Consider the following 26146-nt stretch of genomic DNA (forward strand, 5'->3'; position numbering starts at 1 on the left):
TTGAGATCTTCAAGAAACTTCACATCAATATTTCATTCGCCGATGCTTTGTAGCAAATTCCAAACTATGCTAAATTCTTGAGGGAGGTGATATATAGGAAGCGAAAGTTGTAGGAATTTGAGATAGTGAATTTTACTGAAGAGTGCAGCACTATCCTTCAAAAGAAGATACCACAGAAATTAAAGGATCTAGGGAGCTTAGAACTTGGCGAGGTGAAGCCCACTATAATCGCATTGCAGCTAGCAGACAAATCACTCATATATCCGCATGGAATCATCGAGGATGTTCTGATAAAAATTGATAAATTTATTTTTCCTGTGGATTTTGTTATGCTAGATATGGAAGAAGATGACAATATGTCATTGATCTTGGGAAGACCATTCTTGGCTACTGCTGAAGCCAAGATGTATGTCAAAAAAAGAGAGTTGACAATGGATGTTGAAGGTGAGAAAGTGATTTTTACTGTAATCAAGGAGGCTATAAATCCATCCACGGAGAAGGTGTTCATGATTGAATAAGCAAAGAAGATGGAAAGTTGTAGCAAAGTTTCTAGTGCAGTAGAATTGCCAAAGAAGAAGGATTGGAAGGCGCTTGTGGCAAAGAAGAAGAAAAAGAAAGCGAAGTTCAAAAAGAGGTTTATTGAATATGTTTAGAGGGTGAAAGAGAAAGAAAAAACCACCAACAAAGTGGAAATGGGCTAGAATCAGCTATAGTCGGGCTATGAGCTATAAACTAAGCGCTTCTTGGGAGGCAATCCAAGCTAGTATTTTTATTTGACTTTGTTTTAATTTTATTTTAGTTTTTTTTCTTTCATATTTTTTATGAGGAGACTAGACATCAATAATAATTTTGAGTTGTGTAGGTGAAAAGTGCAAAGCTGCATGAGTTTCGGCGCCACCCCTGAAAAGAGAAGTAGTGGATGATCAAGATGGTGTCGAGTACTGATGCTTGGTGCCCAAGGTACATGTACCTTGTTTTTATTTACTACTGTACATTGAGGACAATGTACGCATTTAAGTTTGGGGGTGTAGTGTGTAAGAAAAAAGAAATTTTGAAATTTGAGATGGTATATGTTTGAGTTTTGGTGAGTTAAAGGCATGATGTGTAAATGTGTTGGCCTATGATGATAAAAATAATTTGTGCAGAAAATAATCAGTGTTAGCTATATTTAATCTTGAGTTCTCACCCATATGTACGAATGTCATGATTTTCGATACTCCTAACTATTAGAGAACAATTATGTGGATTTGTGATGTGGATTAGAAGAATTGATTCTTAACTCTTGTTATTTTTTTATTAAACTGAGGTAGATTTTTATGAACACGAAAGTGATTTAGGAAATTTTTGAATTAATTGAGCCTTTTTAGCCATTCTATATTTTTGGAAGTACAATTCAAATTTAGTAACTTAAAATTTCAAAGAAAAAGTGTAATGGCGGAGAAAGTAAGGTGAGGGGAGGCCTTGAAGAAAATAGAAAGGATTTAAATTCTAGTCCAAATACAAGGCTAAAGATGGAGAGTGTATGGAGTAGAAGGAAGCCAAGATCAATATCTGGCAATGCAAATAATATTTTTAACTACTCATATTGTCCAATGTTATAAGTTCTATTCTCTTTGATTTAATCCTGAGTTGTTGATTGACATTGGTATATATTTGGATACATGTTATCCTGCTTGATTTGCTTGAACCTAATGTTAACCGAAAAAGTGTTTTTGATCTGTGCAAATAAAGATTGAACTTGGTGGAGAGTATTTTGAAACTTGAGGGCGGAGTTAATGAATTTATGAACCTTACTAATTGCATGATTTTATCGAAAGTTAAATAGGTAGATGAGATTGAAAAATCACACACACAAGAACTCATGATGAAATTAACCGACATGTGGACTGAATTATGGAATATAAAATTCGGAGGTCGATTGTATTCTTTCCTTCATGTGATTTATTTTCTTGTCTGCAATGTATGTTTTGCTCGAGACTAGCAAAAGTCTAAGTTTGGGGGGATTTGATAAGTGAAATTTATGCACTTAATTTTTATATGATTTAACTTGACTTTTGTGATGTGTCGAGTGATATTATGCGTATTTCGCTTTTGTTCTTGTGGAATGCAGAAGTGGACAAGATATATGAATTATATTAAAAGAGAGGTGTTGGGAATACAAAAGAGGTTAAAGAAGAATTAAGATGTGATTTTTGAGAATAAAGAAAGAGCCTAAGCACTGAGAAGAGACGCAAGAAGGAATTATGAAGCAGCAATTTTCCAGAAATTATCAGTGACACTAGAGAGATCAGAATCCGATCTCCGTTCAGAATGTAGCTTATGATGTTGTAAATATGCTGTCTAAATTTTAGCTCGATCCAACGGCTAGAACTCCCGATATAATTTTTGCAAGAATTCTGCACATATAAGAAGAAAGGTGAGTGCCTCAAAGCCTCAAGGAAGAGCTGCAACACTAGAGAATTCGATACACAAGCGTTGAGATGCTGATTTGAAGAGTTGCAGCGCTGGGAATGCAAAGCATTAGTGCCTCAGCGCTAGATATGGAGCGCTGCAGTGCTGCCTGCGCGAAAACAGAACAAAATTTCCAATTTTTAAAAAACTCGACTTGTTGGGCTTTGTTCAACGGGCTTCGAGGAAACATAAAAGGGGAAACACAAGCCACGCAACACAACGGAACACGCATCATAACATGCACACAAACAAGAGAGAAACGAGAGAAGAGAAAGCTGCACAAAAAAAAGAATTCGGAAGTAAGGAACAAAGACGAAGACGAAGACAGCGCAATCTGAGGACAGAGACGCTACTTTGGATTCGTTCTTCCTTATCTTTCTTCTTAAATTCTGAATATTAATGTCTAAACTTCTAAACCTGATTTGTTTTTGTTTAGTTTTCATCATAAACTATGTTTTTTATTCTAGAGGGTTGATGTAGCTTAGTTAATACAAATTCTACAAATATTTGATTTATTTGATTGAATTCCTTAAGTTCGATTGTGTTTTATAGATTTGATTGCGTTCAATTACTTGTTCAATAATTGAATTGTTAAATTTATTTGAAATTTGGCACTTGGGAGAGGGGATTTTGAATAAGATCATTGGAAAATAAATTGTTTATGTTTATGTAGTTTGGGAGGCGTATAACGTTAACAAATCTTGAATAAGAACATTGTTTTCACATATTATTAAGTCTAGATTTTTAATAAAAATATTGGAATCAAAACTTAATTGATACGTTCTATTTTTTACTTTTGAAAGGGGAATATTAATAAATAAGTGTTCTTGAATAGTAAACAAGTGGAATTCATGAGTATAAATTAATTAGAAGTATTTTTTGTCGAAACTAAGTGAAATTTAAACCTCTAGATATTTTCTCTAATTGATATTCTCCCAATTATGTTAATTGCTTATTGGTTTTCTTGGTTAATTTATTTAAGTTTGAAAAAAAATCTCAAATTTTAACTTTCTAAATAAAGTCTAGCCTATTTTAATTACAAGAATTAATATAATTTTCAACACATACACATCGTGGGAACGATACTCTACTCATTATATATTAAAACTTGACACCGTGCACTTGCGAGCAAGAAATTACGCAACACTTTGCTCACATCCTAAACTGAACTTGACAAAGTAAATATATTTCCCTTTTCACATATTCAATTTAGGTTGAGTACTAACCTCAGTTGATCTGCAGTTCTTGTCACTAAACTCGAGATCATTTTTGTCTCCTGTTGGTTTTTGCGACTCTTGCAATTCGGTCAACAAAACTAAAGACTTATTCCAAGTTTGATGAGAAATTTGCACCTGTAGCCCGAATTGAGTCAGTTCTACTATTGCTTGCTATTACATGTTATATGGGTATAAAACTTTACCAAATGGATGTGAAAAATGATTTTCTGAATGAGATTTTAAGTGAGGAAGTGTACGTGAAACAATCCAAGGGTTTTGAAGATCTACATCACTTGGATCATGTTTACAAGTTGAAGAAGACACTTTATGGTTTGAAGCAAGCTCCACGAGCATGGTATGGTAGGTTGACTGAATATTTTCTTGAAATTGGCTTCAAATGAGGTGAGGTTGAAAAACGCTTTTAATTCAAAAGTCCAAAGGTGAAATACTCATTTTTCAAGTTTATGTGGATGACATAATTTTTTGTGTTTCTTCTCAATAGCATGTTGATGATTTTGTTTAAATCATGTCCTCTACTTTTGAAATGAGCATGGTAGGTGAATTAAGTTATTTTCTTGGTATGCAAGTTAAGCAATTGAATGATGGTATTTTTCTGTGTCAAAGTAATTATGCAAAGAATTTGGTGAAAAAGTTTTGTAAAGAGAATGTTAAGCACATGAAAACTCCAATGGGATCGAGTGAAAAATTGGAAAAAGACAGTGTTGCGGATGGTGTTGACAACACCATGTATCGCAGCATGATAGGGAGTCTTTTGTACTTGACTGCAATTCATCCTGATATCATGTTTAGTGTGTGTTTATGTAATATATATCAATCTGATCCAAAGATAATTCATTTGAAAGTTGTTATGCGTATTTTGAAATACATTTCGGGTACATTGAATTTGAGATTATGGTATACGAAGGAAACAAACACTAATCTCGTTGGTTTTAGTGATGCTGATTGGGTTGGTGATGTGAATGATAGGGAAAGCACTACTGGTGGGTGTTTTTATCTTGGCAATAATTTGGTTTCATGGTATAGTCGTAAGTAAAATTATGTATCACTTTCTACTGCTGAATTTGAATATGTGGCAGCCGGCAGTTGTTGTTCACAACTTCTTTGGATGAACCAAATGATTTAGAATTATGGTTTTAAGAGTGAACCTCCTATTGTTTTTATGATAATTCGAGTGCGGTTGATATATCAAAGAATCCAGTTCAAAACTTTTGCACAAAACACATTGACATTCGTCATCACTTTTTTTGAGATTTAGTAGAAAAAAGTGTGATTCAAATGGAGTTTGTTGGGACCAATAACCAACTGGTAGACATATTTACCAAAGCTTTAGATTTCGAGATATTCTCCAACCTTTGTAAGTCTCTCAGCATGTGTGCTTTATGATGTTTAATGATGTTGTCTACGGTATTACAACACCAAGGACAACATTGTTCTTTTTCATGCATTTTTAGGATTTTAGGCCTTCTGCATTTTTGTGGTATGTGTATTGTTTTAATCTGTGTTATACTGATCAAGATGGCACTAAGTTTTTCTGCAAACATTTTTTTAAATCACACTGACCCTTGTGTTTTTGAACTCTGACTAAACCACCAAGTAGTTGAGGGATGTACGTGTATTCCATGTTCTTGTTCCATGTGAAATGTGGTTTTCGCAAATTCAGTGTTTGAACTTTTGAAAATTTTGATGACCAATGTCATATGTACAAACTTGATAAAGTTCCGGAATAAAATGGAAAAAACTACCTATTTGAGTTCAATGAATATTGTTCATTTAGTGTGCAGGCTACAAATTCTGAAAAGTTTTAATAACTGGTTCAAGGGTAATCAAGTGTGAAAAGTTCAAATAATTTGAAAAACTTAGGTTTTGCTGGTGATGTTGCAACACGAGAGGCAACACTACACTAGTGAACATATCATGTGTATGAGGTTGCATTTTTTACTCTATGTCACACTCTATTTTAGGCATAAAATTGGACATGCATATGCATTTTTTATAATAGGATTCTTGATAGTCGTGTTTTGTTTGCATATTTTGTCGTTATTTTGTTAGTAGTTTGCATGAATTTATTTGTTTTTGTTCATGTTTTATCTTAGTTTTATCTTTTGCATGCATTTACATTCATAACATACTCCCGGGTTTAATGTGTAGGGGATTTCAAGTTGAAGAAAGGAAGGCAGAATGTTGGCCAAAACTCATGCACTCGATCCCACGTACTCATAGGATCGAGCGCAGCATCTGGATTTTTAAGGCAGTGAAAACTCAATTTTGCGCCCGCTCGATCGCACGTACTCACGCGATCAGGCGCGGCCGAGAAATTTCAAAACAGTAGGATCGATATTTTGAGTGCGCTCGAGCGGACGTACTCAATGTGCTCAAGCGCGCGAGGCTGTTCGGGAAGATTTTTATAATTTTGGAAACTCTTTTATTTTGGACTCTAGGCTTTATTAGGTTTTTAATTCCGTTTTTTGAGGATTATTATCAGATTTTGGACAACCTCGAAGGCGGCTAGGTTTTGTTCTTTCAATTTTCTCTCTAGTTTTCTTCTCTTCTTTGAATTTTTATTGATTTGGTGATGAATCGTTGTAGCTAAACCTTTTTACTTGGTTGAGGGAGACGAAACCTTGATATAATTTATTTATGAGATCCAATTTGCAGTGTTTAATTCTTGTTAAGTATCAATATTTGATCTGGTTTATTTCATGCTTGTATGCGAGATTTTAGGATTGGCCATCTTAAGATTTTGTTTTGCAAACTATAGCTAAATTAGAGTTCAAATCCGTAATTATTTGAATTAACTAATTTGCGAAGCAACTACGTTTGATATTTTCCGCTGTTGAATTTATTGAATCGTAGGGTCAATTATTGATTAGGCTAAATACAACTGCTGGTGTTTGTGTTGTCTAGGTTCTTCAGTCTTACTAGTTTGAATGCTATCGTAAATTTAAATTTATTGGTAAGGGTTAATTTATTGGTAATGGTTAATTTAGAATGTTTTTTTCTAATTAGCTAAACTTAAGGTGAAATAGGAATTTGGTTTCCAATGTTGAATATTTGATAGGATTAATTATTTTTAGGGAATCGATGAATGAATAATGAATATCAAGGGTGTAGTCGACCGATACCAAGTCTCGTCTCTTATTGATTTCTCTAGTTTAATTTTCAATCTTGCATGCTACTGATCTTATTTATTTTAATTTCTTAAAACTTTCAGTAGTTAATCCAAATCTCAAAAACCCCTTTTATTTATTTCCAGTATTTTAAGAACACAATTAAATTAACCTTTTCTCGTGGGAACGATCCCTACTCACACTACTACATTTTTAGTGATTATCTAATTGAGTTGGGTAATTTGGGCGTGACATGATTAAGCGCTACCAAATTTTGGCGCCGTTGACGGGGAACGATGTTTAATTTATTGTTTTTTTTATTTTGTTCTGTTTTATCTCACTCTCTTCTCTTTTCTTTGTTTCTAGTTCCCTTTTTGTTCATGCTTTCAGGTGAATTTGCTGAAGAGGACTTTCTTTACGACCCGGAGATTGAAAGAACTTTGCATAGGCGAAGGAGAGAACTTCATAGACAACAACAAGAGGCAGCTGCTCGAGCTGCTTTTCTAGGAGAAGAAGAGATGGCTGCTAATGAGAACCTGAGTCTTAGACAATTGGGCACTCCTGATCCCAATCAACAACCTTTATGCATTACTTTTCCTACACTAGAAAATAATGCTACTTTTGAGCTTAAGTCTGGATTAATTCACTTATTACCTGCTTTTCATGGTCTTGCAGGTGAGGACCCGAATAAACACTTGATGGAATTCCACGTGGTTTGCACGAGTATGAAACCCCATGGAGTGACAGAGGAGAAGATTCAGCTGAGAGCTTTTCCTTTCTCTTTGAAGAGTGCTGCTAAGGATTGGCTATACTACTTGCCCTGTGGTTCTATCACAACGTGGACAGAGATGAAAAGAACCTTTCTGGAGAAATACTTCCCAGCCTCTAGAGCTACGAACATCCGGAAGGAAATCTATGGAATCAAGCAATACTCGGGAGAATCACTGCATGAATACTGGGAGCGGTTCAAGAAGCTTTGTGCTAGATGTCCGCAACACCAGATAAGTGAAAATCAATTAATACAATTTTGCTATGAAGGTTTGTTACCTCATGACAGGAGTATGCTAGACGCAGCCAGTGGATGAGTTTTTGTGGACAAAACTCCGGTGCAAGCGAGAAATTTGATAGAGAGTATGGCTGCAAATTCTCAACAATTTGGCACCATCAGGAATGAGCATGTACCAAGGAAGAACAACGAGGTAAATGTCTCTTCCCTTGAACAACAATTAATTGAATTGACGTCTCTTGTGCGTCAGATGGCTGTAGGGAATGGAAAAACTTCAAAGGCATGTGGAATTTGTGCTGCAGTGGGACATGCTACTGATACGTGTCCCACACTTCAAGAAGAGTCGGTAGAACAGGTCAATGCTACTGGAGGATTTCCTGGACCACCATAGCGGAAATATGATCCCTATTCCAACACATACAATCCTGGTTGGAAGGATCATCCAAATTTAAGATATGGGAACCCTCAAGCAAATCAATCGGGGCCTCAAGCACCACCGCACAATCAAGCTTATAGGCCACCGTACCCTCAACTACAGCAGCGACCTCAAATACCAACACCAGGTGAGTTTCTTGAAAATATCGTTAAGGATCTTGCGACTAATACTGTAGTTTTTCAACAGGAAACAAGAGCAAGTATCCAAAACTTGAACACCCAGATGGGACAGCTCGCCACCGCCATTAATAAGTTAGAAGCACAGCATTCTAATGCTTTACCATCTCAAACAATCCCAAACCCAAGAGAAAACGCAAGTGCAATCACTCTAAGGAATGGGAAGGAGTTGAAGATCAAGGAGAAATAAGTGGACACTCCAACCAAAGAGGAGCTACGAGAAGAGCCAAAATTGACTGATGGCGAAGCATCCAAGGAAGAGATGCCAAGAGGTAAGTTTCCTCCACTTTCTGAGTATAAGCCTGTTGCCCCTTTTCCCTTAGCACTTAAGGAGTCTAGAAAAGATGAAGGAATAAAGGATCTTTATGAGACTTTTCGTAGATGTGAGGTGAATATTCCGTTGTTAGATGCTATTAAGCAAGTACCTCGATACGCGAATTTCTTGAAAGAATTGTGCACAGCAAAGAGAAAATAGATACTGAAGGGTTGTCAAAAAGTGGAACTTGGTGAGAACATATCTGCTGTGATCCAACGAAAATTGCCCGCCAAATGCAAGGATCCAGGTATGTTTTCTATCCCATGCACTATAGGGAATGTTAGACTTGAGAAGGCCATGTTAGATCTAGGAGCATCAATTAATGTTATGCCATATTCTATCTATGCATCCTTGAAACTTGATCCATTGAATAAAACTGGAATTGTTATTCAGTTAGCTAATAGGTCTAATGCATACCCTAGGGGAGTAGTAGAAGATGTATTAGTGCAAGTGAATGACTTGGTATTTCCTGCAGATTTTTATGTGCAAGACATGGAAAACGGTGATCATAATAGTCCTATTCTGTTAGACAGACCATTCTTGAAAACTTCCATGACTAAAATTGATGTTCACAGTGGCACACTCACGATGGAATTTGATGGAGAAGTTGTGAAATTCAATATCTATGATGCCATAAAATTTTCTGATAGTGATGATTGTGTATTTTCTATTGATATTGTGGATTACTTGGCACAAGATTTTTGTGAGCATGTAGGAAAAGATGATCTAGAGGTGGCTATTGTTGCACCCATTCAGCAGGATGATGGAATTGGATTCAGCAAAGAAGTGGTAGAGATGGATGGAATTCTGAATAGTGCTCCTGAGCTACCTCAGTGAGGTAATGTCTCTTACATATCTTTACCAATCCCTAATACTAGGCGCCTTCCATCTGTTTTGCAGGCACCAGTGGTCGAACTAAAGACGCTTCCTAACCATCTTAAGTATGTTTTCCTTGTAGAAGGAGAAATATTACCAGTCATCATCTCCAATAGTTTGGAAGCCGATCAAGAGGAACAGTTAGTCAAAGTATTGCAAGAGCACAAGACTGCTATTGGATGGACCATAGCAGACATCAAGGGAATCATCCCTTCTACATGAATGCACCGAATTTTAATGGAGGAAGGAGCGAACCCCTCGTGTCAGCCACAAAGGAAGTTGAACCCACCCATGATGGAGGTGGTTAAAGCTGAAATTCTGAAATTACTTGAAGTTGGGGTCATCTACCCAATCTCTGACAGTCAGTGGGTCAGCCCAGTCCAAGTGGTACCCAAGAAAACCGGGATTACTGTGGTGAAAAATAAGGATGAAGAGATGGTTCCCACCCGTATTCAAAAAATGGGTGGAGGGTTTGTATTGATTATAGGAAGCTGAATGCCGGAACCCGAAAGGACCACTTTCCTTTACCCTTTATTGATCAAATGATTGAATGTTTAGCATGTCACCCTTATTATTGTTTTCTTGATGGATATTCTGGTTACTTTCAGATTTTTATTGCGCCAGAGGATCAGGAAAAGACAACATTCACTTGCCCGTTTGGCACCTTTGCATATCGACGAATGCCTTTTGGACTCTGCAATGCACCGGCCACTTTCCAACGGTGTATGATTAGTATTTTTTCAGATTTTATTGAGCATGTATTAGAAGTTTTTATGGATGATTTCACTGTCTATGGTGATTCATTCGAAAACTGTCTATCTAACCTTGCGCTTGCCCTTAAGAGGTGTGTTGAAACCAATTTGGTCTTAAATTCTGAAAAATGTCACTTTATGGTTGGGCAAGGTGTTGTATTGGGGCATGTCGTTTCATCTAAGGGCATAGAGGTAGAAAAAGCTAAAATTGATATTATTCAATCTCTCCCTTATCCCACATGTGTGCGGGAAGTGCGTTCTTTTCTTGGCCATGCAGGTTTTTACAGGAGATACATTCAAGACTTCGCCAAGATCGCATCTTGATGAAACTTAAAATTTGTAATTATTTATATGTTAAAAAGTGTGTTTTAAAATTAAAGTTTAATTAAAATTATGAAGTTGTATTATTTTAGTGTTATGTCTTTATATTTAAATGTTTTACTAAAATGTTGTATTTTACGGTTTGCGCAGGTTTGGTAAAAATAAATTACTCAAGCTACAGAGGTCATAATGGAGTAATCTCAAATCCTGTAGAATCACAAAAGAGGCATCTTCAACTTTGTAGAAGACAAAAAATTCCAAAAACTTCATTAAAATGATCAAAATAATCAAACATCAAAATGGAGAGAGATTTACTTTTACTATGACCAGCTTGGAGTAAAAATATCATAAGTATTTCATATTTTTTCCAAAAGGGGTGAATGAGTTGTCAAAACATATCTACAGACAAAGGGCTACGTGTTATATGTTTTGTGCAGAAGCAAAATCGGAAGTCTAAGGCATCAAACATGCCAATTAAAGTTGGGTCAATGTATTGACATTCAAGGAGACAAGCACCCACCAACTTTACTATTTAATATTTAATGAGTCTTGGACTCTTGCTCTCATTTGGCCTATAAATAGATGTGTTGTATAATCTTTGTAGTGTGCAAGAGTGTAGAGAAGTCCTCATTTGTAAAATAAATATTGTGTGTGTGAGAATAAAAGTTTGAGTGTGCATATTTCTCAAGTTCAAGTATGAAATTTATTTTATCCTTACTCTTGAGTTTCATGTTCATGGCAAGATAAATCTTTTTATGTCAAGGTAAAAAGGTTTCATTGTTGGTCAAGTAAGATTGTTTATATTTTGTATATTCTTCTCTTTTTCTATTTCTATTTTGTTTTTCTAATTGATCCTTATTTGTAGGTATAATTTTGGAAGATTTGTTGTTATCTATTTACATAAAATGCTTGGTACCTTGAATGTGGTTACCTTGATTTGTTTTCAAATATGATACAATAAATACTACAATAATTATATACTATAAATATAAGTATCTATTTATAATAAAGTCATATATATTATTTAGACGATAGCGTGACACTGTCGGTTGTTCTAAATAATATATTGTGATTTGAACTAACATTTACTTTATCGCAACTAAAATTTACTTTTCCGCAACTAACATTTACTTTCTCGCATATAACATTTATTTTTCCGCAACTAACATTTACTTTATCGCATCTAACATAAAGTCATATATTTTATTTAGACGATAGCGTGGCTCTGCCGGTTGTTCTAAATAAAATATTGTGATTTGATCTAACATTTACTTTTATGTCAATTTATATTTATGCATTTATATATATATTATGGGTACCATGTATTAAATATCGGCTGATATTAATATAGTGGGAACTATATTATATGATATACTTGTATAAATATTTAATTGTTCTTTTTATGTTTATATTTATTCATCTATATATATATTATGGGTACCATGTATTAAATATCGGTTAATCTGATATTAATATAGTGGGAACTATATTATATGATATACTTATTTAAATATTTATTGTTCTTTTATGTTTATTCTTATTTTAGTTTCTTTTATTTATTTTTATTAAGCAATCTTAAATAAACCAACAATAAACCTTTGAAGCCTTGACAATTTTATAATTTGTGTATTTGAAGTTTTATAATAATATTTTTATCTATAATATATTATTGCTAAAATTAAACTTACAACATCCTCTCCGTGGATCGATCTCGTACTCACGAGTATATTACTTGCAGACAACCTACACTTGGGTGAATTACAATTTAAGTTGTAGCAAGTTTTTGGCGCCGTTGCCAGGGAGGTATAAATTAATTTTAATTTTGTTATTTATGTTATTATGTAAATAGTATGTTGTTTTTAATTGTATGATTGTTTGGAATCGTAAACAAAGTGGTAGACTTGTTCGAGTAACTGAAAATATTTTAAACATGGAGGATAATTCTAATAATCAAGATGATAATAATAATAATCAAGAACATGAACAACCAAGAACACTTAGGCACCATATGAATCCAATAAGAACTAGTACACCATCTTGTTTAGTTTTTCCTCCTGATGCATCTAATTTCAATTTTAAGCCACAAGTCATTCAACTTTTACCAAATTTTCATGGCTTAGATTCTGAAAATCCATATTTGCATTTAAGAGAATTTGAGGAGGTTTGAAACACTTATAATGATCAAAATTGTAGCATGGATACTGTTCGATTAAAGCTTTTCCCTTTTTCCTTAAAAGATAAAGCTAAAACATGGTTGCAAAATTTGAGATCAAGTTCAATAAGATCATGGGAAGAAATGCAACAACAATTTCTAAAAAAGGTATTTTCCTTCCCATAGAACAAACTCTTTTAAAAGACAAATTACAACTTTTTCTCAAAAACAAGGGGAAACATTTTATCAATGTTGGGATAGATATAAAGAGTTACTTAATACATGCCCACATCATGGTTTTGAAATATGGAGGATAGTTTCTCACTTTTATGAAGGTTTAATACCTAAAGATAGGCAAATGATAGAATTCATGTGTAATGGAACTTTTGAAGATAAAAATCCAAATGAAGCTATAGAATATTTGGAGTCATTAGCAGAAAATGCTCAAAATTGGGATAATATAGGTTCAATTGAACCACCAAGTAAAACCAATAATTCAACAAATGGGGGTGGTATTTATCATCTTAAAGATGATGTAGATGTTCAAGCTAAACTTGCATCTTTAGCAAGAAAAATCGAGTCATTAGAAATGAAAAAGAGTGATCAATTAAAAAGTGTTCAAGAAATTGTTTGTCATATATGTGACACACATGATCATCTTACAAAAAATTGTCCTACTTTTCCTTCATTTAAAGAATGTCTCCATGAACAAGCCAATTATGTTAACAATTTTAAAAAACCAACATTAGATCCTTTTTCACAAACATATAATCCTGGTTGGAGAAATCATCCTAATTTTAGTTGGAGAAACGATAATAATGCACAACCTTCACAACAACCTTTTCACAATAACCAAAGTCATCAAGGTTATGCTCCTTATATCCCACCTCCAAGAAAACATTTTGAAGATGAAATTCATGCATACATTCAAAAGCAAGAGTCTATCAATATTCAAAACATTCAATCTATGAATGATTTGAAAGAAACTCTTGCAAAATTTGCATCTGCACTTAATATTCATGAAAAAGGAAAATTTCCATCTCAACCACAACCTAATCCTAAAAATCAAGATAAATTTGATCAAGTAAAATCTGTTATTACTCTTAGAAGTGGTAAAATAGTTAATGATCCATATAATGATGAAAACAAAGATCAATTAAACTCAAAGAGTAAGGATTCAAATCCTGATACTTTTGAGAAAGATGATGCTTTGAGTCCTAAAAATAAGAAAATTGATGATAAAATAAATAAACATGTTCCTTTTCCTCATGCATTAGTTAATAATAAAAAACAAAAAAATGATTCTGATATTTATGAAGTTTTTAAACAAGTAAAAATAAATATTTCATTATTAGATGCTATTAAACAAGTGCCTTCTTATGCAAAGTTTTTAAAAGATTTATGTACTGTGAAAAGACAATTGCATGTAAAGAAGAAAGCATTCTTAACGGAGCAAGTAAGCTCTATTATTCAAAATAATTCTACCTTGAAATATAAAGATCCCGGTTGTTCAACAATTTCATGTATTATTGGAAAAAATAAAATTAAAAAAGTTTTGTTAGATTTGGGAGCAAGTGTGAATTTAATTCTTTATTTAGTTTATGAAAAGCTTAAGTTGGGAGATTTAAAACCTACATCTGTTACTCTTTTACTAGCCGATAGGTCAATCAAAATACCTAGAGGTATTGTAGAAGATGTATTAGTTCAAGTTGATAAATTCATATATCCCGTGGATTTTATTGTCTTGGATACACAACCAATAGAAGTACATAACAAAATTCCAGTAATATTGGGACGTCCATTTCTAGCAACTTCAAATGCTTTAATTAATTGTCGAAATGGAATAATGAAATTGTTTTTTGGAAATATGACTTTAGAACTTAATGTGTTCAATTTATGTAAACAACCAAGTATTAATGAAGATGAAGATGATAATGCAATAGAAACAATCGTGGAAGAAAATATACACCAGAAAAACTTAAATCAACAATCTGAAGTTTGTTTAGTGGAAAGTTTTGATTCAAAAAATGTTTTTAAATCAAAGTTATTTGAAGAAATTAATGAACTTGAAGAAGTAAAAGAAAATGATCATCCAAAACTTGAATTAAAACCCTTACCAATAGAACTAAAATATGCTTTTTTTGGTGAAAATCAAACATATCCTATTGTAATATCTTCTACCCTCTTACCAAAACAAGAAGAAGATTTAATAACACTACTTAAAAAACACAAAAATGCAATTGAATGGACTTTGCAAGATATAAAAGGTATAAATCCTTTAATCTGCACACATAGAATTCACTTGGAAGAAAATGCTAAAACATATCAACAACCACAAAGAAGATTAAATCCACACATGAAAGAAGTTGTTAAAAATGAAGTTTTAAAACTATTAGATGTCGGAATTATTTATCCAATCTCGGATAGTAAATGGGTAAGTCCAACACAAGTAGTACCAAAAAAATCAGGCATCACTGTTATAAAAAATGAAAAGGGAGAATTATTACAAGCTAAGATTCCATCTAGTTGGCGTATGTGCATTGATTATAGAAAATTAAATGATGCAACTAGAAAAGATCACTTTCCGTTACCATTTTTAGATCAAATTTTAGAGAAAGTGGCAGGTAATCCTTATTATTGTTTTCTTGATGGGTATTCGGGGTATTATCAAATACCAATATCATTAGAAGATCAAGAAAAAACTACTTTCACTTGTCCGTTCGGAACTTTTTCTTTTAAAAGAATGCCATTTGGTTTATGTAATGCCCCGGCTACTTTTCAAAGATGCATGCTAAGTATTTTTAGTGACATGATTGAAGAATTTGTGGAAGTTTTTATGGATGATATAACTGTTTTTGGAAACTCATTTGAAAACTGTCTTAAAAATTTGGAAGAAGTTTTAAAAAGATGTGAAGAAAAAAATCTTGTTTTAAATTGGGAAAAATGTCACTACATGGTTAAATCCGGAATTGTGTTAGGGCATGTCATATCTGAAAAAGGAATTGAAGTTGATAAAGCTAAGGTTGATGTTATTGCTAATTTACCATCACCAAACACGATCAAAGAAATTCGATCATTTTTGGGTCATGCGGGATTTTATAGAAGATTTATAAAAACTTTTAGCATAATATCGAAACCAATTTCAAATATTTTAACAAAAGATGCACAATTTGAATGGACTCAAGAATGTGAAACTGCTTTTAAAAAGATAATTAATTTTTTAACTACATCACCTATTTTACAACCTCCTGATTGGTCTTTACCATTTGAATTAATGTGTGATGCAAGTGATTATGTTGTAGGAGCCGTGTTAGGACAAAGAAAACAAGGTAAACCTTATGTGATCTATTATGCAAGTAGAACCTTAAATAGTGCTCAAATCAATTATTCAACAACTGAAAAAGAATTACTTTCAGTAGTGTTTGCATTAGATAAATTTCGATCCTATTTAATTGGTTCTAATACTATTGTTTATACTGATCATTCTGCCATAAAATATTTATCAAATAAACAAGATGCTAAGCCGAGATTAATAAGATGGATTTTGTTGTTACAAGAATTTGATCTTGTAATAAAAGATAAAAAAGGAAAAGAAAATGTAGTAGCCGATCATTTATCAAGAATAATTTCTGAATCATCTCAAAATGAAATACCAATAAATGAAAATTTTCCGGATGATCAACTATTTTATGCTACTACTATGCCTTGGTTTGCTAATATTGTAAATTTTCTTGTGACAAATAAAATGCCTTCTCATTGGAGTTCACAAGATAAAAATAAATTCTTGAAAGAGGTCAAAAATTTTTATTGGGATGATCCTTATTTGTTTAAGTATTGTCCTGATCAAATTTTTCGACGATGCATACCCGATAATGAGGTAAGTAGTGTCATTAAATTTTGTCATTCTGAGGCATGTGGAGGTCATTTTTCGTCCAAGAAAACAGCTGCAAAAATCTTTCAATGTGTATTTTATTGGCCTTTTTTATTCAAAGATACACATTCATTTTGCAAATCTTGTGAAAATTGTCAGAAAATGGGTTCAATTTCAAAACGAAACATGATGCCTTTAAATCCAATCATGATTATTGAAATATTTGACAGTTGGGAAATAGATTTTATGGGTCCATTTCCATTATCTTTTGGATTCACTTATATTTTAGTGGCTGTCGATTATGTTTCAAAATGGATTGAAGCAATTTCATGTAGAACTAATGATCATAAAGTTGTAATAAAATTTTTGAAAGAAAATATTTTTAGTCGATTTGGAATACCTAGAGCTATAATCAGTGATGGGGGAAGTCATTTTATAAATAAATCATTTTCTTCGTTGTTAAGAAAATATGGTATTACACATAAAGTTTCTACTCCATATCACCCTCAAACGAATGGTCAGGTTGAACTTGCAAATAAAGAAATAAAACAAATTTTGGAAAAAACAGTCAATCCAAATCGAAAAGATTGGTCTTTAAGATTAAGTGATGCATTATGGGCATATAGAACTGCATTTAAAACATCATTGGGGATGTCACCATATAGATTAGTTTTTGAAAAGCATTGTCATCTACCTGTTGAAATTGAACATAAAGCTTATTGGGCAATTAAAGCGTTTAATACTAATTTATATGATGCATCTAAATTAAGAAAATTGCAATTAAATGAACTAGAAGAATTAAGAAATGATGCATATGAAAATGCAAAGATTTATAAAGATAAAACAAAAGCATTTCATGATAAAAATATTATGAGGAAATCTTTTGAAATCGGACAAAAAGTTTTACTTTATAATTCTCGCTTGCATTTGTTTCCAGGAAAACTTAGATCGCGATGGTCTGGACCATTTATTGTTAAATTTGTCTATCCTCATGGTGTTGTTGATGTTGAAAATCCTAAAAATAATAATGTATTTAAAGTTAATGGGCAAAGACTTAAACCGTTTATAGAAAATGAAGTTCTTAATGAAGAGTTTATGCCTTTATATGACCCAACTTAATTGTTACTTATATTTTTATTTTATTTTTGCAGAATTGAGTTCACTTCCTGGTTAAGTGGCGGATAACGGTACTCCGTGACTATTTTCAGTCGGTTTTATTTCAGTTTCCCAAAATAATTGAATATATATATATATATATATATATATATATATATATATATAAATATATATTATGGATGAAGCTATCAAAAAACTTGATAAATATTTTCCATCTGTTTCTAAAAAAGTTCTGAGAATGATTTATGAAGGCAGATGTGAAAGATTGAGTATGCTTATGCAAAAAAGAATCCCGGAAGATATTCGTCTTATAATTGAAGCCAAGGTTCGATTAGGTGGTGAAGTTCCAAAATTCTTACTTGTTCGAAATATGTCTGGACTAGGAAAAAGTACCTATGCGAAGAAAAGAAGGGCTAAAAGGTTAGATGTTTGTCATAATTATGCCAGATGGACTTGTAATAGACAATGCAGATCTTTGGGATATGTTTCCACAAATAGAGAAGATAAAATTGATTTCATTAAGAATGGGCTGAGTAAAGAGTCATTAGATGATATCTCATTGACTCTTGAGACGCATTCTAGTGGAGATGTTTAAGGTCAACTTCTCCGTTTATGGAAACTATTCCAAGCACAGCGTCATGGTAATGGTCTTGGGAATCTGACTAAAAAAGACCCTATTTGCCAATTTATAAGAAAATTGGATGGTAAGCCAACCCTCGACTCATAAATATTGAAGGAACACTGTGAGCCACAATCACATCACTGTTTATACGCATGCATGTTATTATTATATATTATTATTTTTTACTATTTTCATCATTTTGTTCACATCTGTATTCCTATTTCTGTCTTATTCTTTGTTTTCCTTATAAAATCACTCAACTCTCTCTATATTTTTGAAAAGAAAAAAAAAACATGACAGGATCTTCTTCACAAAAATTGAAAAATATTTGTGTCTTTTGTGGTTCTAATACTGGAAAGAATGAAATATTTGTTGATGCAGCAATTAATCTTGGAAAAAAGTTAGCAGAGAGAAAAATTCACTTGGTTTACAGAGGAGGCAATATTGGGTAGAGGAGGCAATATTGGGTTAATGAGATCTATTTCAACAACAGCTCATCTTGGAGGTAGTCAGGTTTTGGGTATTATTCCTACAGCTTTAGCTGAAGGAAATATTACAGGTGTTACGGTTGGGAAAGAGTTGAAAGTTTCATCAATGTACGAGAGAATAACTAAAATGATAGAAAATTCTGATGCTTTTATTGCCTTACCTGGTGGTTTTGGTACTTTAGAAGAAATTTTTCATGTTGTTTCTTGGGCACAACTTAATATCCATAATAAACCTGTTGGCTTGTTGAATATCAATAACTATTATGATGGTTTGTTGACTTTTCTTGATATAGCCGTGAAACAAAATTTTATTTCAGAAAATTCATGAAGGATGCTCATCTCTGCTTCGAATGAAGACCAATTAATTGATGATCTCCAAGCTTTTGTTCATCAACCTGATTCGGCTATAACAAAGATCAATTGGTCTCAACCAACCAGTAAGAAAAGAAAACTGGATCATTGATTCAACATGTCACGAAATGGTTTGTGTTTGTTCCTCATCTTCAATAAATTCCAGGTGATATCTTTTTCATCATGTACTCTTTATTTTTCTTTAAAAAAATGTCATATTCAGGTTTGGGGGAGGGTTTATTTTTTTTTAAAAAACAAAATTTAAAATTTTTTTTTAAAAAAATATTTCTATAATAATATATATTTTTTCTTTTTCAATGGCAGAGTAAGGAGTCAAAAACTCCTGACACGCATTAGTTTTTATTTATCATATTATCACAATAGATTAGATTTTAATATTCCGTATATATTTAAATTGCAAACTACTAAGAAAATGAAGTCTTTTTGTATAGATTTTTATTTATTCTTCTTTTTATCAATTTAATAGAAAATATGTAATTGATGGGATATAAGTTATAAATAATATATAATTGTGTGTTTTCAAATAACATATTTTCTAAAACTTTTATGAGTATATAATTAAAGTGATATTGATTGAATGAATAATAACATGTATAATTGAGGGAATTAATTTGTAAAAGTGCAATATTTATTCACATAAATTTTGTGAGTGAGAGGTGAGAATTGAGAAAACAACTTATAAGCTTTTATTGATTATTAAGAAATGATTGATTACTAGATTAAACCCATTTTTAAAAAAATATATATATATTGTGCATATGAAAATTGGCTGCAAAGATTGTTTGAAGTTTGATTGTAAAGATGTAGAGTATTAATATCTCTACTATAATTATCAATGTAATAGATTTACCTCATAAAAAATAAACAAATAAATAAACTTTGAAAAAAAAAATATGTTACATTTTCAAAGTTTATTGGAGGTATTTGGTTATGTAAAAACAATTTTGCAGCCAAGCAAAAAAAGAGAAAAAAAAAAAGAAAAAAATAATAAAAATAAAAACAAAATAAAACAAAATGGGTTTATTCTTTGAAAATTATCCTATCTTATTTTCAATATTAGGTTATTTGATTGTCTGCTTTACATATTAACCATTTTCAATGAGTGTATAATTTTCTTCCAACTCCATGAGTGAAAACCAGTTATATATATATATAAAAAAATATCATAACCCGAGAGAATATGGAGTTGAGACTTTTACATTAAAATTCCTGAAGATATACATGTTATGAAAAGGATTTCTATTATAATTTTGATTATATTATTCTCAAAGTTTTTAGAAAATATTTATATAAAAAATTATATATATATTTAATATTTTGATATTGTGTGAAATATATATGTAAACCCCATCTAATTATATATTAATATATTAGTTGATATCAAGATTTATAAATAAACATATGATCTTCTTACAAGTATGTTTTAAAATTTCAAAGTTTGCAAATTTGAATATATATATTAAGGAATAAAAATCTAACTTGTGATTTTATGAAATTTTATTACTAAGGGACTAGTAATTAGCCGGTTTGGGGGTGTGATGAAACATAAAATTTGTAATTATTTATATGTTAAAAAGTGTGTTTTAAAATTAAAGTTTAATTAAAATTATGAAGTTGTATTATTTTAGTGTTATGTGTTTATATTTAAATGTTTTACTAAAATGTTGTATTTTATGGTTTGCGCAGGTTTGGTAAAAATAAAATTACTCAAGCTACAGAGGTCATAATGGAGTAATCTTAAATCCTGTAGAATCACAAAAGAGGCATCTTCAACTTTGTAGAAGACAATAAATTACAAAAACTTCATTAAGATGATCAAAATAATCAAACATCAAAATGGAGAGAGATTTACTTTTACTATGACCAGCTTGAAGTAAAAATATCATAAGTATTTCATATTTTATCCAAAAGGGGTGAATGAGTTGTCAAAACATATCTACAGACAAAGGGCTACGTGTTATATGTTTTGTGCAGAAGCAAAATCAGAAGTCTAAGGCATCAAACATGCCAATTAAAGTTGGGTCAATGTATTGACATTCAAGAAGACAAGCACCCACCAACTTTACTATTCAATATTTAATGAGTCTTGGACTCTGGCTCTCATTTGGCCTATAAATAGATGTGTTGTATAATCTTTGTAGTGTGCAAGAGTGTAGAGAAGTCCTCATTTGTAAAATAAATATTGTGTGTGTGAGAATAAAAGTTTGAGTGTGCATATTTCTCAAGTTCAAGTATGAAATTTATTTTATCCTTACTCTTGAGTTTCATGTTCATGGCAAGCTAAATCTTTTTATGTCAAGGTGAAAAGATTTCATTGTTGGTCAAGTAAGATTGTTTATATTTTGTATATTCTTCTCTTTTTCTATTTCTATTTTGTTCTTCTAATTGATCCTTATTTGTAGGTATAATTTTGGAAGATTTGTTGTTATCTATTTACATCAAATGCTTGGTACCTTGAATGTGGTTACCTTGATTTGTTGTCAAATATGATACAATAAATACTACAATAATTATATACTATAAATATAAGTATCTATTTATAATAAAGTCATATATATTATTTAGACGATAGCGTGACACTGTCGGTTGTTCTAAATAATATATTGTGATTTGAACTAACATTTACTTTATCGCAACTAACATTTATTTTTCCGCAACTAACATTTACTTTCTCGCATATAACATTTATTTTTCCGCAACTAACATTTACTTTATCGCATCTAACATAAAGTCATATATTTTATTTAGACGATAGCGTGGCTCTGCCGGTTGTTCTAAATGAAATATTGTGATTTGATCTAACATTTACTTTTATGTCAATTTATATTTATGCATTTATATATATATTATGGGTACCATGTATTAAATATCGGCTGATATTAATATAGTGGGAACTATATTATATGATATACTTGTATAAATATTTAATTGTTCTTTTTATGTTTATATCTATTCATCTATATATATATTATGGGTACCATGTATTAAATATCGGTTAATCTGATATTAATATAGTGGGAACTATATTATATGATATACTTATTTAAATATTTTATTGTTCTTTTATGTTTATTCTTATTTTAGTTTTTTTTATTTATTTTTGTTAAGCAATCTTAAATAAATCAACAATGAACCTTTGAAGCCTTGACAATTTTATAATTTGTGTATTTGAAGTTTTATAATAATATTTTCATCTATAATATATTATTGCTAAAATTAAACTTACAACATCCTCTCCGTGGATCGATCTCGTTGCCACGAGTATATTACTTGCAGACAACTTACACTTGGGTGAATTACAATTTAAGTTGTAGCACATCCCCCATGTGCAAATTGTTGCAAAAAGATGTCCTATTTGAGTTCGATGAACCATGCAAAACATCCTTCGATAAACTCAAAGACTCCTTGACATCTGCACCAATAATCCAGCCACCGGATTGGAGCAAGCCATTCGAGATTATGTGTGATGCCAATGACTATGCAGTTGGCGCAGTGTTAGGCCAAAAAGTTGGGAAAGCATCGCATGCTATTTATTACGCTTCGCATGTCCTGAACGATGCCCAACGGAACTACTCCACCACTGAAAAGGAGCTTTTAGCTGTTGTTTTTGCATTAGAAAAATTTCGCTCTTATTTACTTGGTGCTAAAGTTATTGTCTATTCTGATCATGCAGCTCTTCGCTTTTTGATGGCAAAGAAGGAGGCAAAACCAAGACTGATAAGATGGATACTACTGTTGAGCGAATTTGATTTAGAAATCAAGGACAAAAGAGGGACCGAGAATCGAGTTGCTGACCACTTGAGTTGCCTAGTTCATGTCGATGAGGAGCTGAATTTGCGAGAAGAATTTCCTGATGAGCAATTATTTTCAGCAAGCGCCGAATTACCCTGGTATGCAAATATCGTTAATTATTTAGTGACTAAAGGGTGGTTTCCTTCTGAATTTTCTAAGGCGCAAAGGGACAAAGTTCGGAGCGATGCAAGGTATTACGTATGGGATGATCCATACTTGTGGAAACACTGCGCTGATCAAGTTATACATCGATGTGTACCCGCAAGCGAGGTAATCCCTATCCTCACGTTTTGTCATTCATATGCATGTGGTGGCCATTTTGGAGCGAAAAGGGTAGCAAGAAAAGTGTTAGATTGTGGATGTTTCTGGCCATCTTTATTTCGAGATGCTTACGTGTTCTGTAAGTCGTGCGCTCAATGCCAAAAGACAGGTAATATCTCCCAACGCAAGGAGATGCCCCAGGAACCTATTTTAGTTTCTGAAATCTTTGATGTTTGGGGCATCGACTTCATGGGACCTTTTCCTAGTTCATATGGGTATATATATATATTGCTTGCCGTGGATTATGTCTCGAAATGGGTGGAAGCAAAGGCCACCCGTACTGACGATTCTAAAGTTGTTGCAGAATTCATCAAGCACAACATTTTCTCTAGATTTGGGATTCCACAAGCTATCATCAGCGATAGAAGCACACACTTCTGCAACCGAACTGTGGCTAGTTTGCTTAAAAAGTACCATGTGACGCATAGGATCTCCACTGCATACCATCCACAATCTAACGGTCAAGCTGAGGTATCGAACAGAGAAATTAAATCCATCCTAGAAAAGACAGTGAATCCGACAAGAAAGGAATGGAGCTTGCGTTTGGATGATGCTTTGTAGGCGTATCGAACCGCATTTAAGACGCCGATTGGAATGTCTCCATATCGGATAATTTTTGGAAAACCATGCCATCTGCCAGTGGAATTGGAGCATAGAGCCTATTGGGCTATCAAAAATTTAACATGCAGATGGATGAGAGTGGCGAGCACCGAAAGCTGCAGTTGCAAGAATTGGAAGAGATCCGCAATGATGCTTATGCCAGCTCCAAGATTTACAAGGACAAAACAAAGGCCTTCCATGACAAGATGATCTCTATACGGAATTTCGAAGTCGGTCAAAAAGTGTTGCTCTATCATTCCCGACTTCGGTTATTTCCAGGTAAGTTGCGTTCACGTTGGAATGGACCGTTTGTTGTAACTAATGTCTTTCCTCATGGTGCAGTCAAAATTCAAAGCTTGGACACATCTAAAACATTCAAGGTGAATGGCCACCGGCTTAAACACTACTATGAAGGAGTCCAAGTGAACGTCGGAGGGGAAGAGCATGATATTACTCTAGATGCTCCGCCAAATGTCGACTAAATCGCGGCAAGCAGTTGAGCTATAGACTGACTATAAATTTAGCGCTGACTGGGAGAAAACCCAATGTTTCTTTCCCTTTTGTTTTTATTTGATTTTGTTGTTTTTGGTTTATTTTTGAATTCTTTTGTTTTTTCGGAAAATTTTAGAAAATTATAAAAAAAAAATTTAGTAGGGCGCGCTCGATCGCACGTACTCACGCGATCGAGCGCACGTTAATTCCCTAGTTCTCTGCCCATATTTTTTTAGGGCCCGCTCGATCGCACGTACTCACGCGATCGAGCGCGCTGTTTGAACCCCATTCTCTGCCTGATTTTTTAAGAGGCGCGCTCGATCGCACGAACTCACGCGATTGAGCGCACACCCCTGTGCGGGTTATTTAATTTTCTTCCCTCTCTTTTTTCCCTCATTCTTCCTTACACCCTTACTCGATTTCCCTAGAGCCCTAAATCCTCAATTTTTGAATTTTGCCAATCTTCACAAATTTCTCTTGATCCATTGCAGGAATCATTCCAAGGATTGCAATCATCATCCTTCCTCTCCTCTCCACTCCTTCAGCGCCTGATTTTTCTCAAAAACACCGGCATTCTTAGTGCACGCCAAGTGTTCGATATATTGCCCCGGTCAAGTTTCTTGCTCTTCTAACACAATTATGGGCCCAAAACGCACTCGAGAGCGCTGCGAATCTTCTCGCCAAGGAACAAGAGATACCCAGGACCCAATCCACCCAGCCGGCCAATTCGTCAACCAAGCGTCTCGGGATCGATACGATCATGCTAAAACCAATCGCTCCCCTATTACTGAGTGGAGTTTTGACATAGCGGCTTACGACAACGATGTGGCTAACCAAGTCATGAATCGTGGGTGGGAAAAATTTGCTCGACAACCGTCTCCAGCTATTGTCCCTATTGTGAGGGAATTTTAAGCTAATGCTGCGGAGCGCGCGGATAGTAAGGCCTTCGTTCGAGGCATTCTGGTTTCATATGCACCTCACGATCTGAATAGCCTTTTGGAGACACCCGACGTCGATGATAGTTTATACTAGAGCATAGCTTTCGCCCCGGATTTGCACGAGGTCATTCAGCAAGTTTGCATGGCAGGGGCTGCTTGGCAGGATCCGGTTACATTCAAGTGCTTTAAAGAGAAATACCTGCTGATGCATCTGGCCACTTGGTACATTTTTGTTGCCCGACGTCTGATGCCCATTTCACACACGAGTGAAGTGCATATTGAGCGTGCTGTGCTCCTCTATGCTCTTGATCTCAATATGCCGGTCAATGCGGGCTGAGTGATTCACGCACAGATGCGGCATTCCATCGCTACACGGAAATCGGCTCTTTTCTTTCCAATGATCATCACGCAGCTATGCTTGCGTGCCAGTTTGCCCCATCTACCCGACGAGGAATGGCTGCCACCAATGCCCCCTATTGACTATGCGACCATCAATGCAAAGAGTGCATATCGGATGAGCCAATTCGTAGTGGATGATCGATTCATGCCGGTCCCGGATCCCGTACGTCCTCCGCCACTCCCCCATCGAACTACTACTGTCGCTGTTCGGGGGTTGGCCCACCAGGCTCAGTATCAAAACGCCTTCAATGCCGCTGTAGCCTCGAATTTTCAGGCACTGGACTTCATTTGCCGAGGCATTTTA

The 26146-nt window shown here is 33.6% G+C and overlaps 1 protein-coding gene and 1 non-coding gene across 2 annotated transcripts; one reads left to right on the forward strand and one right to left on the reverse strand.

Annotated features, from left to right (window-relative positions):
- Positions 1-338: 338 nt before the first annotated feature.
- On the forward strand, positions 339-25780 carry LOC140860604 (uncharacterized). The gene is made up of 6 exons (XM_073263606.1): positions 339-444; positions 14616-14804; positions 16539-16708; positions 16742-17219; positions 22974-23362; positions 25538-25780. Exons 1-6 carry the CDS (start codon positions 339-341, stop codon positions 25778-25780), a joined length of 1575 nt encoding a protein of 524 aa, XP_073119707.1.
- Positions 13021-13131, reverse strand: LOC140870017 (small nucleolar RNA R71). The gene has a single exon (XR_012147002.1). It is a non-coding gene; the product is annotated as a small nucleolar RNA R71 (small nucleolar RNA).
- Positions 25781-26146: the final 366 nt, after the last annotated feature.

The sequence above is a fragment of the Henckelia pumila genome, chromosome 4 (genome assembly GCF_033568475.1).
Source record: "Henckelia pumila isolate YLH828 chromosome 4, ASM3356847v2, whole genome shotgun sequence".
Classification (NCBI taxonomy): domain Eukaryota; kingdom Viridiplantae; phylum Streptophyta; class Magnoliopsida; order Lamiales; family Gesneriaceae; genus Henckelia; species Henckelia pumila.